At 43.1% G+C, this 21,154-nt stretch overlaps 1 protein-coding gene across 1 annotated transcript in view; it reads right to left on the bottom strand.

Moving 5' to 3' along the window:
- Nucleotides 1-21,154, bottom strand: part of FNDC1 (fibronectin type III domain containing 1) — a 101,146-nt gene that overhangs the window by 66,719 nt on the left and 13,273 nt on the right. Inside the window, exons 2-4 of the mRNA XM_055310754.1 lie at nt 8,458-8,652; nt 6,100-6,186; nt 5,409-5,477 (exon numbers count right to left, since the gene is read on the bottom strand). Coding sequence (XP_055166729.1) covers nt 5,409-5,477; nt 6,100-6,186; nt 8,458-8,652 — 351 coding nt within the window. The remainder of the gene's footprint in view (nt 1-5,408; nt 5,478-6,099; nt 6,187-8,457; nt 8,653-21,154) is intronic.

Below are 21,154 nucleotides of genomic sequence, written 5' to 3'. Positions count from 1 at the left end.
TCAGTTTAAATAAGTTAATGGGGCCTTCTTCCTGGCTCATGTGGTGGTATTCCTGCCGTCATACACAGAGAAGGGGAGGGTGGCACAGAGAAGGGGGCCGTTGGGAGAGGTAAATCCAGTGGATCACTAGAGACAATTCTTCCTTCTGTGTACCTCTGTGTGCTCAGGCACAAATCCAGCCCCCAGAAACTGCAATTCAGTGTTTCTCCCTTTACTAATATGATATTTTAGTTTGCTGATCTAAAACAGAGTAGGTTGGGGAAAAAAAAGGCATGGAGCCATTTCTCAGGACTACAAATGGTTCCCAATTGCTTACAAAGCTTAAAATCACCCAATAAAAGTGGCAGAATCAATCTGTTTAGTGTCTTAAATTCACCAAATCTCCCAAGCTGAAAGGAACCTAGAGCCATGGCATAAAACTTAGAACCTGAGACAGTTCTTAGAAAGGAGCCTAGAAACTTCTCATTAAGTCCCAGCATTTTAAAGCTGCTGAATTTTATAGCTACAGATCCAAGATTTTAAAGCTGCTGAATTTTATAGCTACAGAACAAGAATGTGCTGGATCTGCACCCAGGGCCAGCCGTGCAGGAGTGGATTGGGTGGGGAGTACAGATGGTGACTATGGAAAGTCAGGAAAGGGTCCATCGCAGGACACCTGGGGTTAGAATCTCCACCTTACACATCAGTCACATTTAAATAAGTTGGCAAGAAGATATACCTAAAGGTCAGTGCTCATTTTGATGAACTATTGATAGAAAAGACCAGAATTTGTAATTCTAGATTATGAAATATCCATTTCTCATATGCCCATAGCTATTTCCTATGAAAGGAATGCCCGGGAAGGAATTAAAGATGCCAAACTGGTTTGCATGGTTTCTTAGTTTCATCGTTTCTATGTCAAATAATTGGACACTTTTCAACAGCAGGTATCAGCTTTTGAGGCAGGCACCAAGGCGAATAGTGAGACTCCCATGATGGACCCAAACCCAGCCCTGCCTTCGGGTCTGGGCATGCATGCAAAGTAGCTTCACATGGATGAAGTCAGCCTTGAAAAGTCATGGACACAGCAGTTACCCTCAGAGCCAAGAGGAAGGAAGGGAGAGGAGGGTTTGGAAATCATGGGAAGTAAGAGAAGCAGTGTTATGCTGATGAACTTTATTTCCCAGGGAGGCAGAAAGCAAGGCTAGAAGCAAGAAGAGGATGGGAGGAAGGAGCTTGAGCCAAGTGGTAACATTCTGGACCAGCCAACCTATGGAAGAAGGGGATAACCTGAGTCAGGCCACATAGAACAATTGCCAAGCAGCACTGAGGACCCAGTTGGAGTTCGCAGACCAGCTGTAAGGAGTCACAATGGTACAGATCAGCTTAGCTCTTTGCTTTTCCCACAAAGCTCAGCAAGTCACATGCAGGAGGAAAATCAGGGAGGTAGGGGCCATGGTATGGGGACTAGCAGGCTGCTGAGGCTGTCCCATGGTCAGGGGAGCTGGCTGAGCAGACATGAGTGGGACCAGGATAAAAAAATAAGCAAATTTCCTGGACTAAAATATAATGTAAGAAAATACAAGGTATAAATTGGACTTTTATCTCAGTACTCTGTCTAGTTTGAGCACCATTGCTTCAGGACAGCATAGATGATTAGATTTTTAGAAAACCATCACTTCAGACTCCTGGGTGGCTCAGCGGTTGAGCATCCGCCTTTGGCCCAGGGAGTGATCCTGGGGTCCCGGGATTGAGTCCCACATTGGGCTCCCTGCATGGAGCCTGCTTCTCCCTCTGCCTGGGTGTCTGCCTCTCTCTGTTTGTCTCTCATGAATAAATAAAATATTTTTTTTAAAAAAAAGGAAAGAAAACCATCACCTTATTAAAAATACACATGATCCTATTGAGAACTAAAACTTTCCAGATGAAGAGCCTGGTGAAAGCAGAATGCCCTGCACACCGAGTCCCTGGGTTGGTGGGAGCAGAGCTGGGCCATGGTCTTGTCCTGAACCTAGTGTCTGGCTCAACACAGACCAGATGACCCCACATCCGGTCACAGAGGAGAAAGGGCTAAAACCACTTCAGAAAAGAAGTCTGCCGGGAAGGTAGATAATAAGATTCCAATATCTGAATGGACTTGGGACCTCTCTTCCCTGGGGACAAAACAAAGAGATATGGGTTTGCATCTCAACGGGAGGGATTTCACATTGAAATACAAAGAAACCTTTCTAACTAAAAGATATAAGACAGCTGCCCAAAGCCAAAGCCAAAACTTCTGCCAAGAACTTGGCAGTTCTGCTTAGTCCTCCTACTTTCTGAGCCCTAAGGGCTTTCAGATTTGGACAAGTGGCCGTCTGAGGATCACTCAAGCCTGCCTGGCATGTTTTTCCTCCTCCTCACGCTCCCCCCAGCCAGCAGTCCTCATTCCATCTCTGCCTGGTACCACGATCTTAGCGCCTCCTGGGCTCCCCCACTTGGCTTTGTCTATACCTCAGTGTTGTTCATTTTTCAAAGAATCTATGATTCTGCGACAGGCTGAATTATGTTCCCCCTCAAACTCATATGTTGAAGTCCTGACCCCCAATTATCCCAGGATGTGACTGTCTTTGGAGACTGAGCCTTTTAAGAGGTGATTAAGTTACAATGAGGCCATTGGAATGGGCCCTACTCCCATCTGGCTGGTGTCCTTTTAAGGAGAGGACATTCAGACACCTAGAGACACCAAAAATGTGCGCTCACAGGAGGGAGACAAGCCGAAGAGAGGCCCCAGGGGAAATCAAGCCAGCTGATACCTTGATCTTGGACTTCTGGGCTCTAGAACTGTGGTATTTTGTTATATAAATATAATATATAAATATAAATATATATATATATATAATGTATTATATATAATTACCCTCTGTGGTATTTTTTATGGCGGCCCTCATAAACTAATACAGATTATATGCATTATTTTTTGCTTACATGTTTATTGTCTTTCTTTCCCACTAGAATCCAGTCTTCGTTAAGGCAAGCTCTTGTCTGTCTTACCCACTATTGGATCTGTAGCATACAGACCTGCACCTGGAAAGCCAATGGCACTGAATGAATGAATCTAATGATTAAGGAAAGACAATGAGGTCAAGCTAGGTCCTAGCCACAAAAGGAGGTCTTCCAGAATTTGAACTGAAACTATTTCCAGCAAAGCAAAAGTATGGATTTTCCTCTGGTTTCAAATAAAATACTCAAAGAAAGTGAGATGTTACCAGTCAAAGCACTAAAGGAAACCCTTGGGGCCTTCCACCAGGAGCCAATGCCAAACCCTCCCTTTGAATGAAGATACCTGGGATTCAGAATACTTATTTTGTTTAACAGGATTGTCAATTATTAAACCATTTCTCAGAACAGCAGCAGAGCATATTTTCCAAGCCTTATAGAAAAGGCATAAATGTAAAAAAAAAGAAAAGGCATAGATGTGCATGCTGATCACTTATTGATAACTTCTCATAAATTACTCTTATTATTTTTATTAACAATGAAATAGAATTTTTTTCTGGAGCACTGTAACCAAGTCTGTGCATTCTGGATATTCTTTTTTTAAAAGATTTATTTATTTATTCATGAGAGACATAGACAGAGAGAGAGAGAGAGAGAAAGAGAGACATAGGCAGAGGGAGAAGCAGACTCCATGCAGAGAGCCCAATATGGGACTCGATCCCGGAACTCCGGGATCACACCCTGGGCTGAAGGCAGATGCTCAACCGCTGAGCTACCTAGGCATCCCCGGATATTCTTTTTTTTTTTTTAATTCTGCTTTATATCATATGTTGCAAATGGTTACAGCTAGCAATTTTTTCCAGTGTCTTTTTTATCATAATGTATAATAAATACAGTATTCTGTATTATAGAAGAGTGCTCTTTGGCACCTAGGACATACAAAGTCTCCTACAAAGAAAGGTCAAATGATTTCACAGTACATAGAACCAATAATGAGTTGCAGCATGATTGTCTGTGAGTCCCAATTCCCAGCATTTCTGTAATTTGTGCTCACTCAGAAAAGTCACAGACATACATACAAATACAGATACACACACACGTGTTTTTATTAAAGAAGGCATAAGAAATTACTTAAGAAAAAGCAAAAGAAAATCACTTGTTCTAAAACTACTGTCATTCAGAAAACTTTATCAGAAAAATTATAAAAAATAAAATGGTAATTTAAAATACAAGATAAGGCATTGAACATCTGTCAGTAAAAAATTTACCTGTGCCTCTTCAGGGGTGGACAATCTTGAAATAAACACCCATTCCTTTTTTGCACATTTCCTAGCTGTGCTACCATCTTGGTTGCTCAATTGTCATCATCCTCTCAGATTTGACCTTGGCCTTTTGCTCTTGACCCTCCTGTCACCCTCATACACTCTCTGCTTCCACTCTCACTCTGGAGCTTGACCCCAGAATCCATGCCTACCCCTTACTTCTCTCTTCCAGCTTTCATCTCCTCACCTCTAATAGCCTCCAAGATGTCTCCCTTCCAACACCCCGTGGTTGCCGCAAGTGCAATATATTGGAAGGGAAGCATATCACCTTTCCTTGAAAGCCAGCCTCTTTTTCTGATTGTTTCATTTTTTCCACCCCTTTTTTTCAGAAAAGGGACTTTGAAACTGCCTACACCCATCAAATCTGACCGGAGATGCAGATGACGGTCATTGATGTCAAAGTACTCACCTTCCTCTCAACAACAACACCAGATTGAAGTACTTAAAAACACCGTTCATGAAAACAGTATATAGGTCCTCACCATATTGCCTTAGAGATATTATCCAACCATACTCCAAAACAACTGCATTCATTTTGCATTCTTTTTCACCATTAATTAAATATATTCAAAAAAACATACAAGAAATATAAACACTTCTCTCAACAAGTGAAACAATATGACTAGACAACATTAACATCCCAATGGTAAAACAGACACGTATACAAATATGGAGCAGAGATGGAAGGCAAGTGCTCTAACATATCACAAAATATCCCATGCTTATAAGAAAAGAGAGAAGAACTCGATGTAACATATTAGCCAATAAAAGCCACTTCTTGGTGGATTCCATTCATTTATGCATCCACAGATAAGAGCTGTAAATATCCTCATCAGGCCAGGACTGCCATCTCAACCACCATATTTGCCTGTTAACAGTGCAACAGTATCCCCAGATGTAGACGCAGACACGACCCCACACCAGAACATGAAAGAACAGTGTGAAATGAGCAACACCGGCTGCAGTCTGGGCCATCAGGTGCAGAGCAGATTGACCAAAAACCATGTGGCATGTGTGTTAGTTTAGCGATGGGAACTAAATGAAGGTGGGTGAGCACATGTGTGACAGAAGCACAACCCTCTTGTAAGATGGTGCTTCAGTGAAGACATGAACCAAATGAGCAAATAGTACCTGTGACGGTTTCATTAAATGGTCCTGGACCCTTAATGGGAAAACCATCAATCTGGATCCATTCACCTCCTAAATGAGGAAAATGCAACTTCATAGTTAGAAACGAGGACGACTGGATTTTCCACATTTCAGTGCAGCTCTGACGTACGTTTAATGGTCTTTTCAACAGTCCTCAAAAGGCTCCTCTTGGGCCACATCAGTAATGAGGCACCTAAGCTTTCTGGACGACACGTCTTTTTGGTCTTTTGCACATGGTTTACTCGAATGAGTACTCAAAAATTTAGAACAAAACACTAACAACAACCTACATTAAAATTACTTTAAAAGAAGGGCTAAGGGATCCCTGGGTGGCGCAGCGGTTTGGCGCCTGCCTTTGGCCCAGGGCACGAACCTGGAGACCCAGGATCGAATCCCACGTCTGGCTCCCGGTGCATGGAGCCTGCTTCTCCCTCTGCCTGTGTCTCTGCTTCCTTCTCTGCATCTCTCATGAATAAATAAATTTAAAAAAAAAAAAAAAGAAGGGCTAAGTCTCTCCTACTTTTCAATCTTTCAGCTTGCTATACAAGTCTAAAAGAAATGCTTGCTCAGGAACTCTTTAAAGATTCTATATTTATACAGATCTGAGAAAGGAGGGATGTTTCTCCCCATCCAAGTAACAAAAATACAGCCTCGGATTCTAGGTAAGACTTACCGGGAGGGCTTTCAGCTCTGTAAACTGGACGGCTCACTCCATTGTGGTTTTCTGCAGTAACCAGCACAAAGTACACTACCCCCGGCTCTGAAACATATGGTTTATATCAAGCCACCATTTCAAATCTCCAAGAATGACAGTTTGACTCACTAACTGTCTTCCCTATGTATAACCAAAAATAAAAATCTGAATTAAGTGACAAGTCTAACTACAGCTCTCTCGCTTTGTTTAATCAAAATCACTAACATGCCTCTCATGCAACGAAAATACACCTGACCCAGAGAACACGGAATTTATTTAGCACAAAGTACATGGCATATCTAATAAACCTGAATTCATAGTCAACAGAAAAGACTTTTGAGCTTCTTAATGTGAAATTAATGTAGGAAATAGGAACACACTGTCCACTAACTAGGTGTTTTAGCCGATAGCATTGGTAACTGCAAATAATATCTTCCCCTGGAAGTTCCAAACAGAAACCTCAAAAAAAAAACAGTATGAAAATGTCAGTGTAACTTATAAAATTTAGCACATGGGACATCTCATCACAACACATAAAGCTTCATGAAATTTTCTCCTCTGGCAGTAAACTACTCCCTTTACTAGGTCTCCATGTTGTCTTTGACCATTTCAACAAAAATCTAGAGAAACAACTGTTGGAACCTTGGACATGCTAATTCTGAAATAACTGGGCTTCACTTTTTTATTTGCATCTAGGGGTCAAGGTCAAACAGCCATGGTCTCTTTGGCTGAGCTCCTGAAGTCAGTGGGACAGGAAGGGAAGCCAAGAGGCCACATTATCAGGTGAATGCATCCTGAGTTTGTAGCTACAGAAAGTGAAAGTCCAATAGTGCTGATTTTCCTCAAAATGAATTACTGTGAAAGGTGAGTGAAGGTGCCAATTGCTTGGAAAGGTGAGCATTTGCAGGAATTAGATGGGATGGATGTTGGAGAGATAAGAGGCAAGAAGGGTCATGTACATTTCTCAAGGTGAGCAGTGTTCCTGTAATGGAACTTCGGTTCTCGGCCAGAGGCCCAGCAACAGGGACATAGTAATGCCAGCTACCAACCCTGCTGTGCTCGAGGCCAGTAGGACTTCTGTCTACTGCGGCAGGGCCTGGTGGCATTTAGGGTTTGGCACAGCCTGCCAGACTAACTGGGAAACCCTCTCTAGAGTCAGACAGAATGCAAAATCATGGTTCGCCAGGCGCTTTCTCTCCATTCTGAGGCTATTCGTATTTCAAAGAAATTTAATCCATATGTCTCTGATTCCTGTTAACTCATCAGTGAGTCACTTGGAATACACTATTTGATTTTCAGTGAGTTCTAGAGCTCTCTTTTTGCCTGTTTTTCTTCTCTGCAGCAATGGGAACAACCTCAGGTTTGAACTAGCAAAGATGACCCCACTCATGCCTTTGATCCAACAGAATCTCCATTTAACCTCACTGTCAGACTTTGTAGGGTCATACTAAAGTAGAAAAGATTCAGAGGAATGTATGTTTAGCTGGAACTATGAAAAAGGAAATCTGGCTTCCTTTATGTCCCTTCCATATACTTTCTGCTCCATTCCTCAGAAAGCCTAATGTTACAATGCAGGAGGTGGAGAAGAAATGTGTGTAGACCATGGCCAAGAATCTGAGGAGCCGTGAGTTGATTTTGATCCACTAAAGGGAGGCAGGAAAATGCTAACCTGGCACATGGAGACCTCGTTGTCATAATGCTGACCTGTTACTTCCTTATGATCCATTATGAGGTTGGACTGTAGAATAAATGGAATTTTAGGCTCATAGGATCAAAAAAGCAAAAGATAGGGGAAGCTCAAAGCCTAAATTCAAAACCACCTACACCTGCACTTATAATATATTTAGGTAAAATTTTAAGTATTACAGACTCCCGGGATCAAATTTAATGGGGAGAACGTCACATCTTTGAACCAGATGTGGCTAAGCAAGACATATCACACACACCCTCAAGGGGACATATTATTTGAGTAATCTCTGATTGGTTTATAAATTAGAACTCTCAAGATTAGGTTGCAAAGTAGTCAAGTTTCTATACAACAAAGGACCAACATGTCTTCCAAAAGCACATTCAGAAACCAAAAAATGGCCTCCTCCATCCATTTGAAGAGCTATCCAGAAATACCTGAGTTCAAGTGCAGAATGAGGAAGCCCAGAGGCAAGATAAAGGTTAAGCAACAGCCTCATGACCTTGGTTACCTGTTCCCCCCAAAAAACATGAGGTCCCTGGAGCCTGGCCACACTGTGTTTCACTAACAGCCATCCTACCTACGAAAGGGACTGAGAATGTCGGTGTACAGTTAGTTCTGACTGGGAACAAGACCAGAGTGTCACTTACCCACATCCTCAATAAGGAAGGAGTGCGTCTCGGCATTCACCTTGATGTATTTAAGACTTTTCAGTGACTTCCCATAGGCAATGTTGTAATGCTCCACAGGTCTACTGGTAGCATCTTTGGGTGGGTCCCACGTGACTTTCAGGCCCATTTTAGTGGACAGCAGTTTCACGTGCCTTGGCTTCAGTGGGTGGTCAGCTATGCAAACAGCGCAACTATCAACTTATGGGAATGGCAGACTGAGAAAAGGAATTTTTTTTCCAATGTTCTCTGATATTATTATCAAAAGAGCAAATGACTTTTGTCTGGTCCAAAAGACTTTAAGTACAGTCATGTTTGAACATCGTTACAGTATAAGAGCAAAACAAACATACCAAACCCACAAGCTTTTATGTATTTTGGATAACTGTGGGTGGTAAATTTAAAACAAAAGTGAAACAAATCAAAACAAACTCTAGGCATTCTCTGGCTTGATTATGCTGCCTTGCTAGTGCAGGAATAACGAATTCAGAATGTGACATATTCTCCAGAGGCGTTCATATATCAAATAAGCTCTTAGTGTTTTATATGGTACAGTTAGACAATATTTAAAATAGCTCCAAGAAGAACAATGTAAAATTGTCATGATGAGGACAACTATCCACTGCATCCAAGGTGAGATAACAGAAGCATTCATTTCCACAAAGAAAACAAGCCAAGATCACCAACACCTTAAAAGGAAGATAAGCCTCTGGTTTATCTGCACATAGCTAATTTAAATGTTTCCATATTTGGTCCCAGAAGAAGAAAAACAAGTTATTAAGAAACACAATTATATTTTAATCTTCAGTTATGAGGTTCCATAAAAGTATTCATGATTTTCAAAGATGACCCAAAAAAACATAACATTTGTCAAACAACATCTCTCAGCTCACATTGTAATGAATCCCACAACATTACATAGTATAAATATACGCTAAACGTTCACATAACAGTCAAATTTTAGGCAAATCTGGATCTGAAACTGTTTATTCAATGATGCAAGACACTCTCAGGAAAGAGAAAAGTAATCTTAAAAACCCAGAAACCCTTAAACTGAGTAGCATGAAGAAAAATGAATTTGGAACCTCATGGAAGAAGAGGAAAGAGGGTTTTGTGACAACACGTGGATTGGTTAGTATGTGACTTTAATACCAGGTGAAAATTCTGACCACAGATGATGCTAGCATGCATCACTCATTCCTCCCCAGACTGTCCCACTACCTCAGGAGTAAACGGATGAGAAGAGGAGAGAACACGTGCAACTCCACTCAAAGAAATCTAAGAAATGAAAAAGAAGAGAATGAACCTGATCATTTCAAAGCAGTAAAGAAAGGGGTGCCTGTTTTGGAGATAAAAGCATGTTGTCAGACTATGGGCACGAACCAAAACCTCCAAAGCTTCCCCTCCCCAATTCTAGGAATGAGGGTCCCATAAACCCACGATGGGAGAAATCATAGACAAGAAACCTAGCACTTTATGTGAAATGTGGAGCTGAGGAGACCGTAAGTGCAGCATGTTGGTGATTTTCTAGGCACTTACTAGCAATCGTGGCTACTCTCTACAATAATTCTCATGTACTCCCTCCTCACCCACAAGAAACCTGCCAGGACTTACTTAGCCAGAGGCCTGGGGGTCGGTCGCTTCTCTTGGTTCCCTTTATTTCTCTCAAGGCTTCACTACAAAAACCTCTCCTCCTTCCCCGCCATCTGACTAGCCTTTTCTAGCTGTGATCCTCTTTCCCCAGTAGCAGCACTCAATCCCAGGACCCAATATTTCACACTGACAAGGTGTGCAAGAGCAAAGTAGGGTCCCCCCAAACTACAAAGGGATGCTCCTGGTTGGGGGATGCTCCCAAGGAAGAAAATAAATGAATGACTACATGAACAATGTTTTTCTTTACAGTTCGATTCCAAATCTTCCTTAATAAAAGTTAGTTCCCAGATGGACAGCTAAAACAAGAGGCCTGTGACACCCCCACACCGTTATGTTTTTTTCTTGGGTGCTCGAGATTCCATCAGTACACAACTGCCTGAGCCTGAAAACAACTGACTTTCATTACTGATCATCTGAGAAGAAGAACAGTTGATAAATATCTTCATTGCTCTTCCCAGCTCTGCCTTGCATCTATCCTTGGACGCAGCATAGAAGAACTTCCAACTCGCATGAGAATCCACATTCAGATGGTTGTATCTGAATACAAGCCCAGCATATGGGGAGACACTCAAAACCTCCAAGGAGCTCCAGTTAAGATGCACAAAATAAAGTGCAACAGGGAAGGACCTCCAGGTTGCCAAAACCCAATGATTCTCATTTTACTGTGCTGACACGATCAGAGCTTCCAACTGGGTCTATGCACAAATTTGTTTGTTCTCCCACTGCCAACGATCAAGCACCATCACTGTGTCTTCACTTGATAATTGCCTGAGCCAACATTTGTCTGCTGAGAGAAAGGCCATATGGTGTGCAACTACTTTACATGGGAGAGGACAGTGGGCAGGCAGAGGGGGCTTCACTTGATAATTGCCTGAGCCAACATTTGTCTGCTGAGAGAAAGGCCATATGGTGTGCAACTACTTTACATGGGAGAGGACAGTGGGCAGGCAGAGGGGGCTTTGGAGTGCCCACCATCCACTGCCCACTGATCCAAGCACCAAACCCTACATGACATGAGGTGCTCAGAATACACACAAACTGGGAGGGGTCATTTTCGAACTCCGTACTACAGAAGAGGAAAGAAGGCTGGGAGCAAGGAGGTTAGGGTTCACCCAGAGTCACACAGCTGCACCTGGGCAGGAGCCAAATGCAAACCCTGCTTTGTCCAGTTCCAAAGCCCGGCTTTCCCTGCCGCTCCCCCCAACCCAGCTTACGGACCCTCAGAACCCACCCCTGCTCAGACATGACCTGTGATCGTTGCCATTGAAAATTAATTAGGAAAAAAAGAAAAAAAGAAAAAAAAGAAAATTAATTAGAAAGCCACCACCCTTCTAAAACAAACTGTGAAGCCTCCATAGTTGTGTTTACCATCTTCTCCACCACACCACTTTCCTCCCTGGGGAGCACTCCTGCCTTTCCACCCCACGCACACTCAGGGCAGCTTGTGTTAGGTTTTCTCATCCTCCCCTCTCTCCAGAAAAAATGGAAGAAGTGGACGATGTGCTCTTTCAGGGGCATTTGCATTCCTATGACAAAACCTATGACCAAATGACTTTTCTAGCAGTGACATTTGAAGCCTTAGAGAGTCTCCTAAGGAAGGTGATTTTTTAGCACAAAGGCCTTTGGGAGACCTGGAAATCACTTACAAAGCAGCTTTAGGGTCACTCTCCTTAAGATCTGTCCTGAATTTAAGGTTTTCCTAAGGCCTTAGACCAATCTACCAGGACGCTTCCTCCTACCCTTTCCCCAGCACAGGCAAACTGGGCCATATGGTGGCTTGATTAGCAGATATTTCCACTCCCTGGATTGTCATCAGCTTTGCTATTTCACAGTGATGTCATTTTTGATGCTTTCTAGTGAATATCATCTGTGTCCCGCTCAGAAAGAACTAGAGGCAGAGAAGAAGAGGGGGCCTGGATAGAAAGCAGTCTTTGCTGCCTTGCCGGCCCCACCCAGAGCCCCTCATGCCTGAGCTCTGAGCAAACTCATCAAACCAGCATCTATCTGGGCAAGCACAAATCAATGTGCATGCACTTGGATTACTTGACAGAAAGCTTCTTCTTGGGACTAGAAATGTGACAGCACGTTCTACTCCTGATGATTGTTTTCTAGTTCTCCTGATTTCATTCCTTAAATGTAAAGTAAAGGCAGAAAAGCTGTGAAATTGGTCTCTGGGTCTGCAGATGGCCTTCTGGTTCTGTGTTGTGGGATCAGTATTCTGGGAGCATAAGGGTAAAATATGACAAAGTGATTCCTGATTTAGTCTAACTGTTCTTAGAAACTTAGAACAGACCGCCCTCTCTGCTAGAGAGATGCAGCACACAACCTTGTGTAATAGTTTTTTATATTCTTGTCTGATAAAGATGATACCAGGTACATCCTTTAAAGCTATATATCCCATGAACTGCTTCTCTAAAAAAGAAAAAGCACAAACCCATAAGTCAATACAATAGGAATTCTATGGCCCAAGAGGGGGAATGCTGGGAGGTAGCCTCACCGAGCCTGCATGACATGTTAGGGACTTGATAAACTGTTTTTTTCCTTCTCCCCAGGATGCAAAATGAGGAAATGAGCTTAAGCTGCAGCCCAAGTAATTTTAGGTTAGGTAAAAAGAATTTCCTGTCCATGTCTTTTCCCATTTCTCGCCACTCAAGGCGTCTTTGAATGGAGCAGATGGAAGCTAGTAGAGTATGCTATGACTCCAGCAATTTCATACCATGACAAAGTCACTTCCATAGTTCATGCCAGTAAAGATTATCTAGATTCAAGAATATTTTGACAGGGGATCCCTGGGTGGCGCAGCGGTTTGGCGCCTGCCTTTGGCCCAGGGCGTGATCCTGGAGACCCGGGATCGAATCCCACGTCAGGCTCCTGGTGCATGGAGCCTGCTTCTCCCTCTGCCTGTGTCTCTGCCTCTCTCTCTCCCTGTGTGACTATCATAAATAAATAAAGAAAAAAAATATTTAAAAAAAAAAAAAAAAAAAAAAAAAGAATATTTTGACAGGTATCAAGTGACAGTAGTATTTTGGTGATCTTTCAGATACCCGGCAACTGCCCAGCCAGACATTTCTGAGCCACAGCTCCTATGAGACCTCTACTGGCTTGTGCAGGAACAGACATCAAGGACAGAGTCCGCACCTAGAGCTGTTATTCTGGTCCAGCTCCAAACTTTAGGTTTTATCCAAATGGGCTCTTGGAGGCCAGTCTGGTTCAAAGGTCAAAGTATGGATCCATTTCTGCTCAAAGATGGATACCAAAATTCCAATGGCTCTAGGATGTCTGCCCTTGGAAGGTCTTAAGCTTCTGCAGAGTGACCTCAAGGGATTCTCCAGGACTGACAAATGCCCTCAGGATGCCACAACTGGGTTCCCAGGACCAGGCTGGCCTGCCCACCATCTGAAGGGCCCATTTCTCACAGTGGACAGAGGCATAATATCTCATCTGCCCCTTGCTCACCTTCCCACTCTGGCATCTTTCTTGACACCAGATATTGACCACACACCTGGTGCTCACTTAAATGGCTGATGGACTGAAGAAAAAGATGTTAGATTTCAGACTCATAAGGTCAACCAGGATTTCCAATCCAAATGCCTCTAAAGACTAGGAAGATCAAGCAAAAGGAGTAGTGTCCACTGTGTCTAAAGGTACAATTTAGTCTCACTTTAGGTACGGATCAGTTCAAGGACTTATATCTCACTGCCAAACCTCCCTCAGTCCCCTGAGAGGTGTAAAGGCTCTGAAAAAAAAAAAACTGGCCTGGGTTCCAAGGAAAAAAAGAAGCTCCATCCCAGGATGGCCTTGGGGAGGGGAATGTGGGATGCTACATAGCCCTTGGCTACTAGGAAAACCAATGACTGCCACATGTCCAGCACTGGCTTCACCATCCCAGACCAACAGTCCCTACTACCTATTTGATAGTCTCATGTGAGTTCCAAATGGAACATGTTTAAAGTGAAACTCAGTGTCTCACTTCTCACTACCTTGGTTCAGACATCACTGCCCATCCCTAAGTGTATAGGCATATCCATGACAATTAAAAATACATATTTTCCTAGAAAGGGAATTCCATGAAGGGCTATTTCTCAGAATAAAGGGAAGGAAGATTCAGAATCAGCTGATAAAATGAATCAATGGTAAAAGTAATCCAAAATGGACACATAGAGAAATCATGCTTTGAAGACGACTCAAAACACTAACTGGATCTATCTGGATCCAAAGCGTTGTTTTTGTTTGTTTCTTTGTTTCATTTTACTTTAAAAAAAAATAACATAGTGACTTCCGTTTACTTCCCTTACAGGTGAAAAATCAAAGTATCGGGTTTATTATTGATAAGGTTACATTAGAAAGGATGGATCTAATGTGTGACCATCCCCATGCTTCCTATCTCCCTGTCCTCTTCACTTCCAGGCCCTCAGGTGAACACAGAGGGGAGAGCTGAGCCTATGGAGCAGGCCCCCTCAGGGTCACTGCCTCACAGGTGGGGAGAGAGCAGCAGGCCTGAGCCACAACCCAGTGCCTTCCCACGTGGAAGCAGGAATGGAGCCTAGTGCAGCCTTCCTGCAGGAAGGCAGACCCGAAGAGGAGACTCACATGTCTATGTCTCCTAACCCATTAATGCCATGGAGTAGGGAAAGTAGACCAATGGGGACTGGGCTCTAACCACTCAGCCCTCAGATATAGCAAGCCTCAAGGAGGACAGGATAAGGACAGATACCAGAAGCCAAACATGAGAAGAAGAAAATGGATATCCCCTTAACATCTCTGGAAGGCTATTCCCTGGCCCCAGTGGGCATGACCATTAACCTGAGGTCAAGTTGTGGCTGCCTCTTCAGAGTGAGGATCATGACCACTTGCCCACCTTCATGGGTCTCCCCAGTACTAATCACTGTCCCACTATTATCCTCCTGGGGTTACAGATGGGGACCCCTCCAGCCCCCAAAAGGCTCTGAAATGAGGAAGGCTCATTCTTTAGCCAACTCCAAAGCCACACTGCCCTTTAGGCTGAAAATTCACCCCTACATGTCCTTTCCCAATCCCATATTTTGTCTGGTCCATGCTGTCCAAAATAGCCCACCAGAGTTTAAGCAATGAGATGAAATGATTTCTTACACATATTCTGATAATACAACACCAGCAATATAAAAATGTTCCAATTTGAAGTCCTTCTCATTTCGAAATTCCCAAGGAAAATTCAGAGTCCAAGAGTGAAGCTTTCCTGGTCTTACAGCTTACAATCTAAAGAAATTAAAGTCTAAGTTTCTTTCCACTCTAGCTTCCTGTTTTGTCTAGCCCCGGCCAGAGGAGATTCATCAAGTGCCCAGATGGAGTCAGGACTCCCTCGGCAACTGCAGCCCCCACCATCCTTCACTGGAATTGGTGTGAATTCTTCAGAATTCCATGAAGTCAAAATAATAAAATCCAAAGTCTTCCACTTGCCTATATTCTCAAAGAGCCTCAAGACCTTAAAGTCTCTGTGAGGCAGCAAATCCAAAATGTGCAGTATAAAGGACACATTATTTTTGTCTATCCAATGAAGCCTCCTCCAATTTTGGCAACAGACTTCTGTTCATGTGAGCTTGGATGGCTTGGAGACTTCATTGGAATCATTCTAACTGGAGCTAGACCTTGGGCACCGCCTCTGCTTTCCAGTCATGAGGCTGTGAAGGGAGCATCCTAGAATTGCTGGTGACAGCTCTCATGTCACATGGAGAAGAAACCAGAGACAGAGAGAAAGTCCACAGGCAGTTAGAGCCCTGGTTCTAGGGCTTAACCCTTAAGGCCAGCTTAACCCCTGCACTGCCCAATGTACAGCTCCACAAAGCAATGAATTCTGGGATTTAAATGAGCTAAAGTTGGGTTTCTGCCCCTTGCCATCAAACCCTGATTGATTAATTAAGATCTTCTCTGAAAGTCAAAAATAACTTTCTGAAGCTACCCCAGTAACCAGTACATTTAAGTTACAACAGGCTGCCAGTGTGCAGACACACCCAAAGAAACTAAGGCAAATACCAGCCAGGGATGACTGCCATTCCTAGCTGAGTGCTCCATGCAGCCCACCCAGTCTGGCAGTCAATGCTGAGGAGCAAGAGCGGACAACCTTGGTTAAGAAGGAAACCCCCCAAAGGAATGTTAAGAGCTTTTGAAATAAACTAGTCCCTTAAAATCCCCAAAATTCTAAAATTATTTCTTAAGTATACTCAGGATTGCTCTTTAATGCAACAAAACCTTCATGTTTATGTAAGTCTCCCTACTTTGTCTTTGTTTGAAATTCAAGTTTTACTTTCCACTGGAAACCGCCAAATACTTCCCAGACTCTGAGATGAAGAAAACACAGATCTCACTGCAACCATGAGTGTTTGACCAAAAATCCAATCGATAAACCAGAAAAGGTAAGGATGTAAATGAGAGGGTAGGAATCAACGTGATCTACGTCGTGGAGACTATAATTCCAAGGAAAGGTGGAAAAATCCAGCTATTGTCCATAAGATACCAGACAGCAGAGGAATAATCACAAATATAGAAATATCCAGATGGTTGGCAACACATGGGCAAAACACTGGAACGCCCAGCCAACTTTTAATAATTTGTCAAATGGATGGAATTGTATTTGCCAAATAATCATGACGCTCCCTTCAAAAACAAACAATAACAACAACAACAACAGAAATAGGGCAAGTACAGATTGTTTTGCAATGGTGTAAGGTAAAACTGATACAAGTAAAACCTACATATGGCTGGTTGACTGCATTTTCCACCTGGAAGATTGGGGCTGGGTTGACACAGTCTGAGTCTTAAAATAATGGCCTGGCTCCTCTTCTGACATTTCACAATATGAATGGGGTTCAATAAAAGTGTTTTCCACAGTTGGCATGGCTCTCTGTGGATAACTGCTTAAAAAAATAAAACCTAGGTCTGGGAGTCTAGGTCTTTGGAGTCTTTTTTTTTTTTTTAAGATTTTATTTATTTATTCATGAGCGACCTAGAGAGAGACGTAGAGACATAGGCAGAGGGAGAAGCAGGCCCCTCATGGAGAGCCCGATGTGGGCGTCAGTCCCGGGACCCCGGGATCACGACCTGAGCCAAAGGCAGATGATCAACCACTGAGGCTCCCAGGTGCCCCTCTTTGGAGTCTTTAAACTTAAAAAACACTCCACAGAGCTGAAAGAACTCTGATGGAGCAAACAGAACCTCTGACCCCACCACGGGGAAGCCACACAGCACTGTCCTCAGGTCAGAGAGAAACACCAAGGCAAGCAGATGTCTCGGGTCCTTTGGGGGATTGAGAGCAGCCAGGGCTCTCCAGACTCTATCCCTGGCTCACATTCCTCAAAACCCAATCCATCTTCCCTTGTCATGACGCGCTCCCCACATTACAGGGCTCCACCCCCATGCCCAACGTGTCCTGTCACGTACTCGCGCTGAGGATGTACACAAGTAGAGACTCAGATTGCCTGGGGCAGCTCTGGTGCATGACTGGAGCATCCTGGCCCTCACTGCCCGCAGTCTCCTAAGGATCAGAGGGACAAGCGAGGCCACCCGGCTCAGTGTGTGCTCTGCTCACCTCTCCCCAGCCTCAGCTAAACCTGAGTTCCCTACAGTTGTCCCCAGACCCTCAGGCATATTCCAGTATTTTGATCACAACAAAGCATCATTTCATTCAAACTAAATGGTCAAATTCACATGCGTACATGCCAATGAGCTTATAAGGGCACTAGATGGTCACTGAATACAATTGTGAATCACATTTTTTCTCCATCAGCTCAAAGAAGCCAAATGGTGAAGCCATCCAAATCTCAAAATTCAAGCCACTGGCTAAACTTAAGTAGAGTTTGTCTGGGTCTGTTTCTATCCTCTCCAGACAGTTAGCCCCGCCATCACCCGCCTCTGCCTCTGTGCAAGCATTCTCCACCTGGGGTGAGTTTCAGGTGGTCACAGGTCAAGAAAGAGGCATTCTCACAAAATTGCTCTGCTGGGTCACTGGGGGGTGGGGGGGGCAGTGTCCGAGCTGCACATAAGCTGCCCATGCCCTAGGCTGCCCAGCACTCCTGTCAGGGTATGGGAACTTCCCAAGGAAAGAGCCGCAATGCTGCATGGGCTGTACTATAATTCTTTCCTGTGTCCCCTTCTCCTTAGGAGTTGGCCTCCAAGCCCCCACCCAAGGCCACTTACACCCAACAAAGGCTGCCATTCAAATGCTATCTCATTACCCTCAAGGGTTAATGGCTTCCTATTGGAAATTTCTGCCTAGAAGATTCTAGATTCTAGGTAGCTTGTTTTTATTGGGAAGAAAGTGAAGAGAGACCAGCAGAATGTCTATTAATATAGTTTACCTCACAGTATTCCCTTTCATTATCTTCCTTCCTCTCTGTCAGTCACCTTGGGAAAGATCTATAAAGTGAAAAAACACAAAAATGGAGACAACAACATGAAGGAGCAAGTCATAGTTTCAAGACAAGCAGGAAGTGGCAAAACTAAAGTCAAATTCTCCAGCCCAAAGAATACTCTTAAAGTGAATCCACCTTCTCTCTCAAGATGTCTTCTGAGATGCTATAGGTTGAATTTTTATTGTCTCATTCCAGAATGTCCAGTTTCCTAACTAATTTGTAACAGTTTAGATCTTGCCCTGAATTCAGAAAGTGTTCATGGTAGACTCTGTGGGTTGGGTACACAAGATCCATTCCTGACTTCTTCTTCCTCCCTTGTTTTCTTCCACAATAGAAACTGGGATGCTAAATATTCATGACCCTTCAGCCTTCCAGGTAGCTAAGGGTGGTCATGTGACCAATTCTAGCCAATAACACAGATGAGAAAGTTACTACTACCACTTTTGGGAAAGCATTAGAAAGGGGTCAGGATCTGCTGTGGTGCGCTTTTGACCTTTTGCACCTTCCTGCCTTTCCCCCCTCTGGGATGTCAACATGACACCTACTGATTGATGTGCAGCCATCTGGGAACCTGAAGTGACGAGCCTGAGTATGATGACCTGGCCTGGGATGGCAGACTGGACAAACGGAAAGTTCCTGGTTAGCCTCTCTGCTCCTGAGTTTATTGAGCAGTGAGATAAACAATTCTCCTACCTGTTTAGCCACTGTTCATCAGATACTGTGCTTCCAGTAACCCAGTGCACTGCTACCTGGTATCATCATTTCTGGACCCATACAATCAAGTCACTTTTCCCCTTGATTTTCTAAATGAGAGCTGCTTTGCTTTAACTTTATTTCTGTTGTTGCCGTTAAGGGATCCACTCTGGGAATTTAATTTTGACAATGTCAATGCTTTATTTGTCAGTCTGCCACAGACTTGAGTCAGTACATCTGTCCAGAAAATGATGCAGCCAAAAATTAGAGTAAACTTAACCCACAGTGCGGGCAGAATTTGATCATTAGGATTTAGGGTTTGAAGGCTCTTGGCCATTTTATTCAGGAACTAATATAAGCAAAAGCTACTGTTTCAGAGAAAAAACAAGAATTCTTCCCCATCTAAGCCATCAGCTTTCCAAAATTACTTAGGAAAATGGAATTGGAGGGATTCCATAGATATATTTATTTATAATAACAATAAGAAAGCAAGAGACCCTAAAGGGCAAATGCCTATGGATTGGAAAGGAATACAGGACTCATGCCTGCTGTTGACTGGTATCAGATCCCACTAGACACCAGTACTTTCCAGGTTTTTGTGGGATCTTTTGCACATTCTTCAAATTCAGTTCGCAACTGAGAAATAGTTTCTCAAAGAATTACCATTGTTTGCTGGTCCAGCTTAAACTCAGCCTACTATAAACTGCTTGACATGCCAGCCAAAAAAAACTCCCTGAAAATTCATTCCTTTTCCCAAAATGTGAAAGTCATTGTCTAACTATGTTAAACACTCGGGCATTACTGTCACTGAAATCACCACTCATCTTACTCAGAAAGCTCCCTGAAAAATACCCTTAGAAGACAAGCCAAGCAAATGTTGTGGAGAGGCAGGTATGAAAGAGAGAAAATGAAACAGACAAGACCAGAAGCCAATGACCACATGGACCCAATGATAGCTAAGACTGCTAATAGTCATCTTTTAAGATATGCTTTAATATTTTAAAAATAAATATTTCAGATAATCCGTTAATGGTTATGAATGGGCATAGGCAAATAATCTATCAATGCAGAGAAAAAAATGCTCAACACACCTCATGAGCAAGGAGTTTAGGTTTTAGAATGAGGCCATTTGTGATCAAGAAAAAACAGAGAGGGGGAAAAAAAACAGAGAGGGAAGTAAAGAAGAAAGGAAATGAACATTTGTTATATACCCATTTAGTAAGAGCCAGACATCTCATTTATTTCTGCAACAGGCATATATCGAATATCTACTATGTGTCAGATTCTGAGCTAGGCATTGGGGATTTAGAGGTGATTAAAAAGTATTCTATATTATCATAAGGTAATCTTGAATCTCCATAAAAATTGTATCGACTCTACTTTGGTATCCTCATTTTTATAAATTTTTATAAATGACGAAATAGAGCCTAATGTAGTTAAGTGACTCCCCAGGGCCACACAGCTACTAAGTTACAGTGGTCAAACCCACACCAATCCAAAACCAAAGACCATGCTCTTTGTACTAATCTTTGTTGCCTCTCAGTTGCAGTTATAACTTAAAGGGATAAATGTGGGCCTGGAGAAAAATCAGAACCAAAGGTATAAAACTGAAAGTTATTGAGGTGCCTGGGTGGCTCAGTCGGTTGAGTGCCTGACTCTTGATCAGAGCTCAGATCTTGATCTCACAGTTGTGAGTTGGAGCCTGCCTTGGACTCTGTGCTGGGCGTGGAGCCTAGCTTAAAAAAAAAAAAACTGAAAGTTATCAGTGGCATCAAAATTCATGGAGATACATGAGGTCATGTGCTGAGTGAGCACCTATAAATATTACGAGGAGTCCAGGTTGCCAAAACTTCATCTCTTGGTCCTTGACTTATTCTATATCCAACAGCAGCTGAGCCTTTCTCCTAGAAGTACCTCTTCTCCTATCTTTCCTGTCCCCACAGTTACCT

Source organism: Nyctereutes procyonoides, unplaced genomic scaffold (assembly GCF_905146905.1).
Source record: "Nyctereutes procyonoides isolate TBG_1078 unplaced genomic scaffold, NYPRO_anot_genome, whole genome shotgun sequence".
NCBI classification, from domain to species: Eukaryota; Metazoa; Chordata; class Mammalia; order Carnivora; family Canidae; genus Nyctereutes; species Nyctereutes procyonoides.
This window is presented reverse-complemented; position numbering and strand designations above follow the sequence as displayed.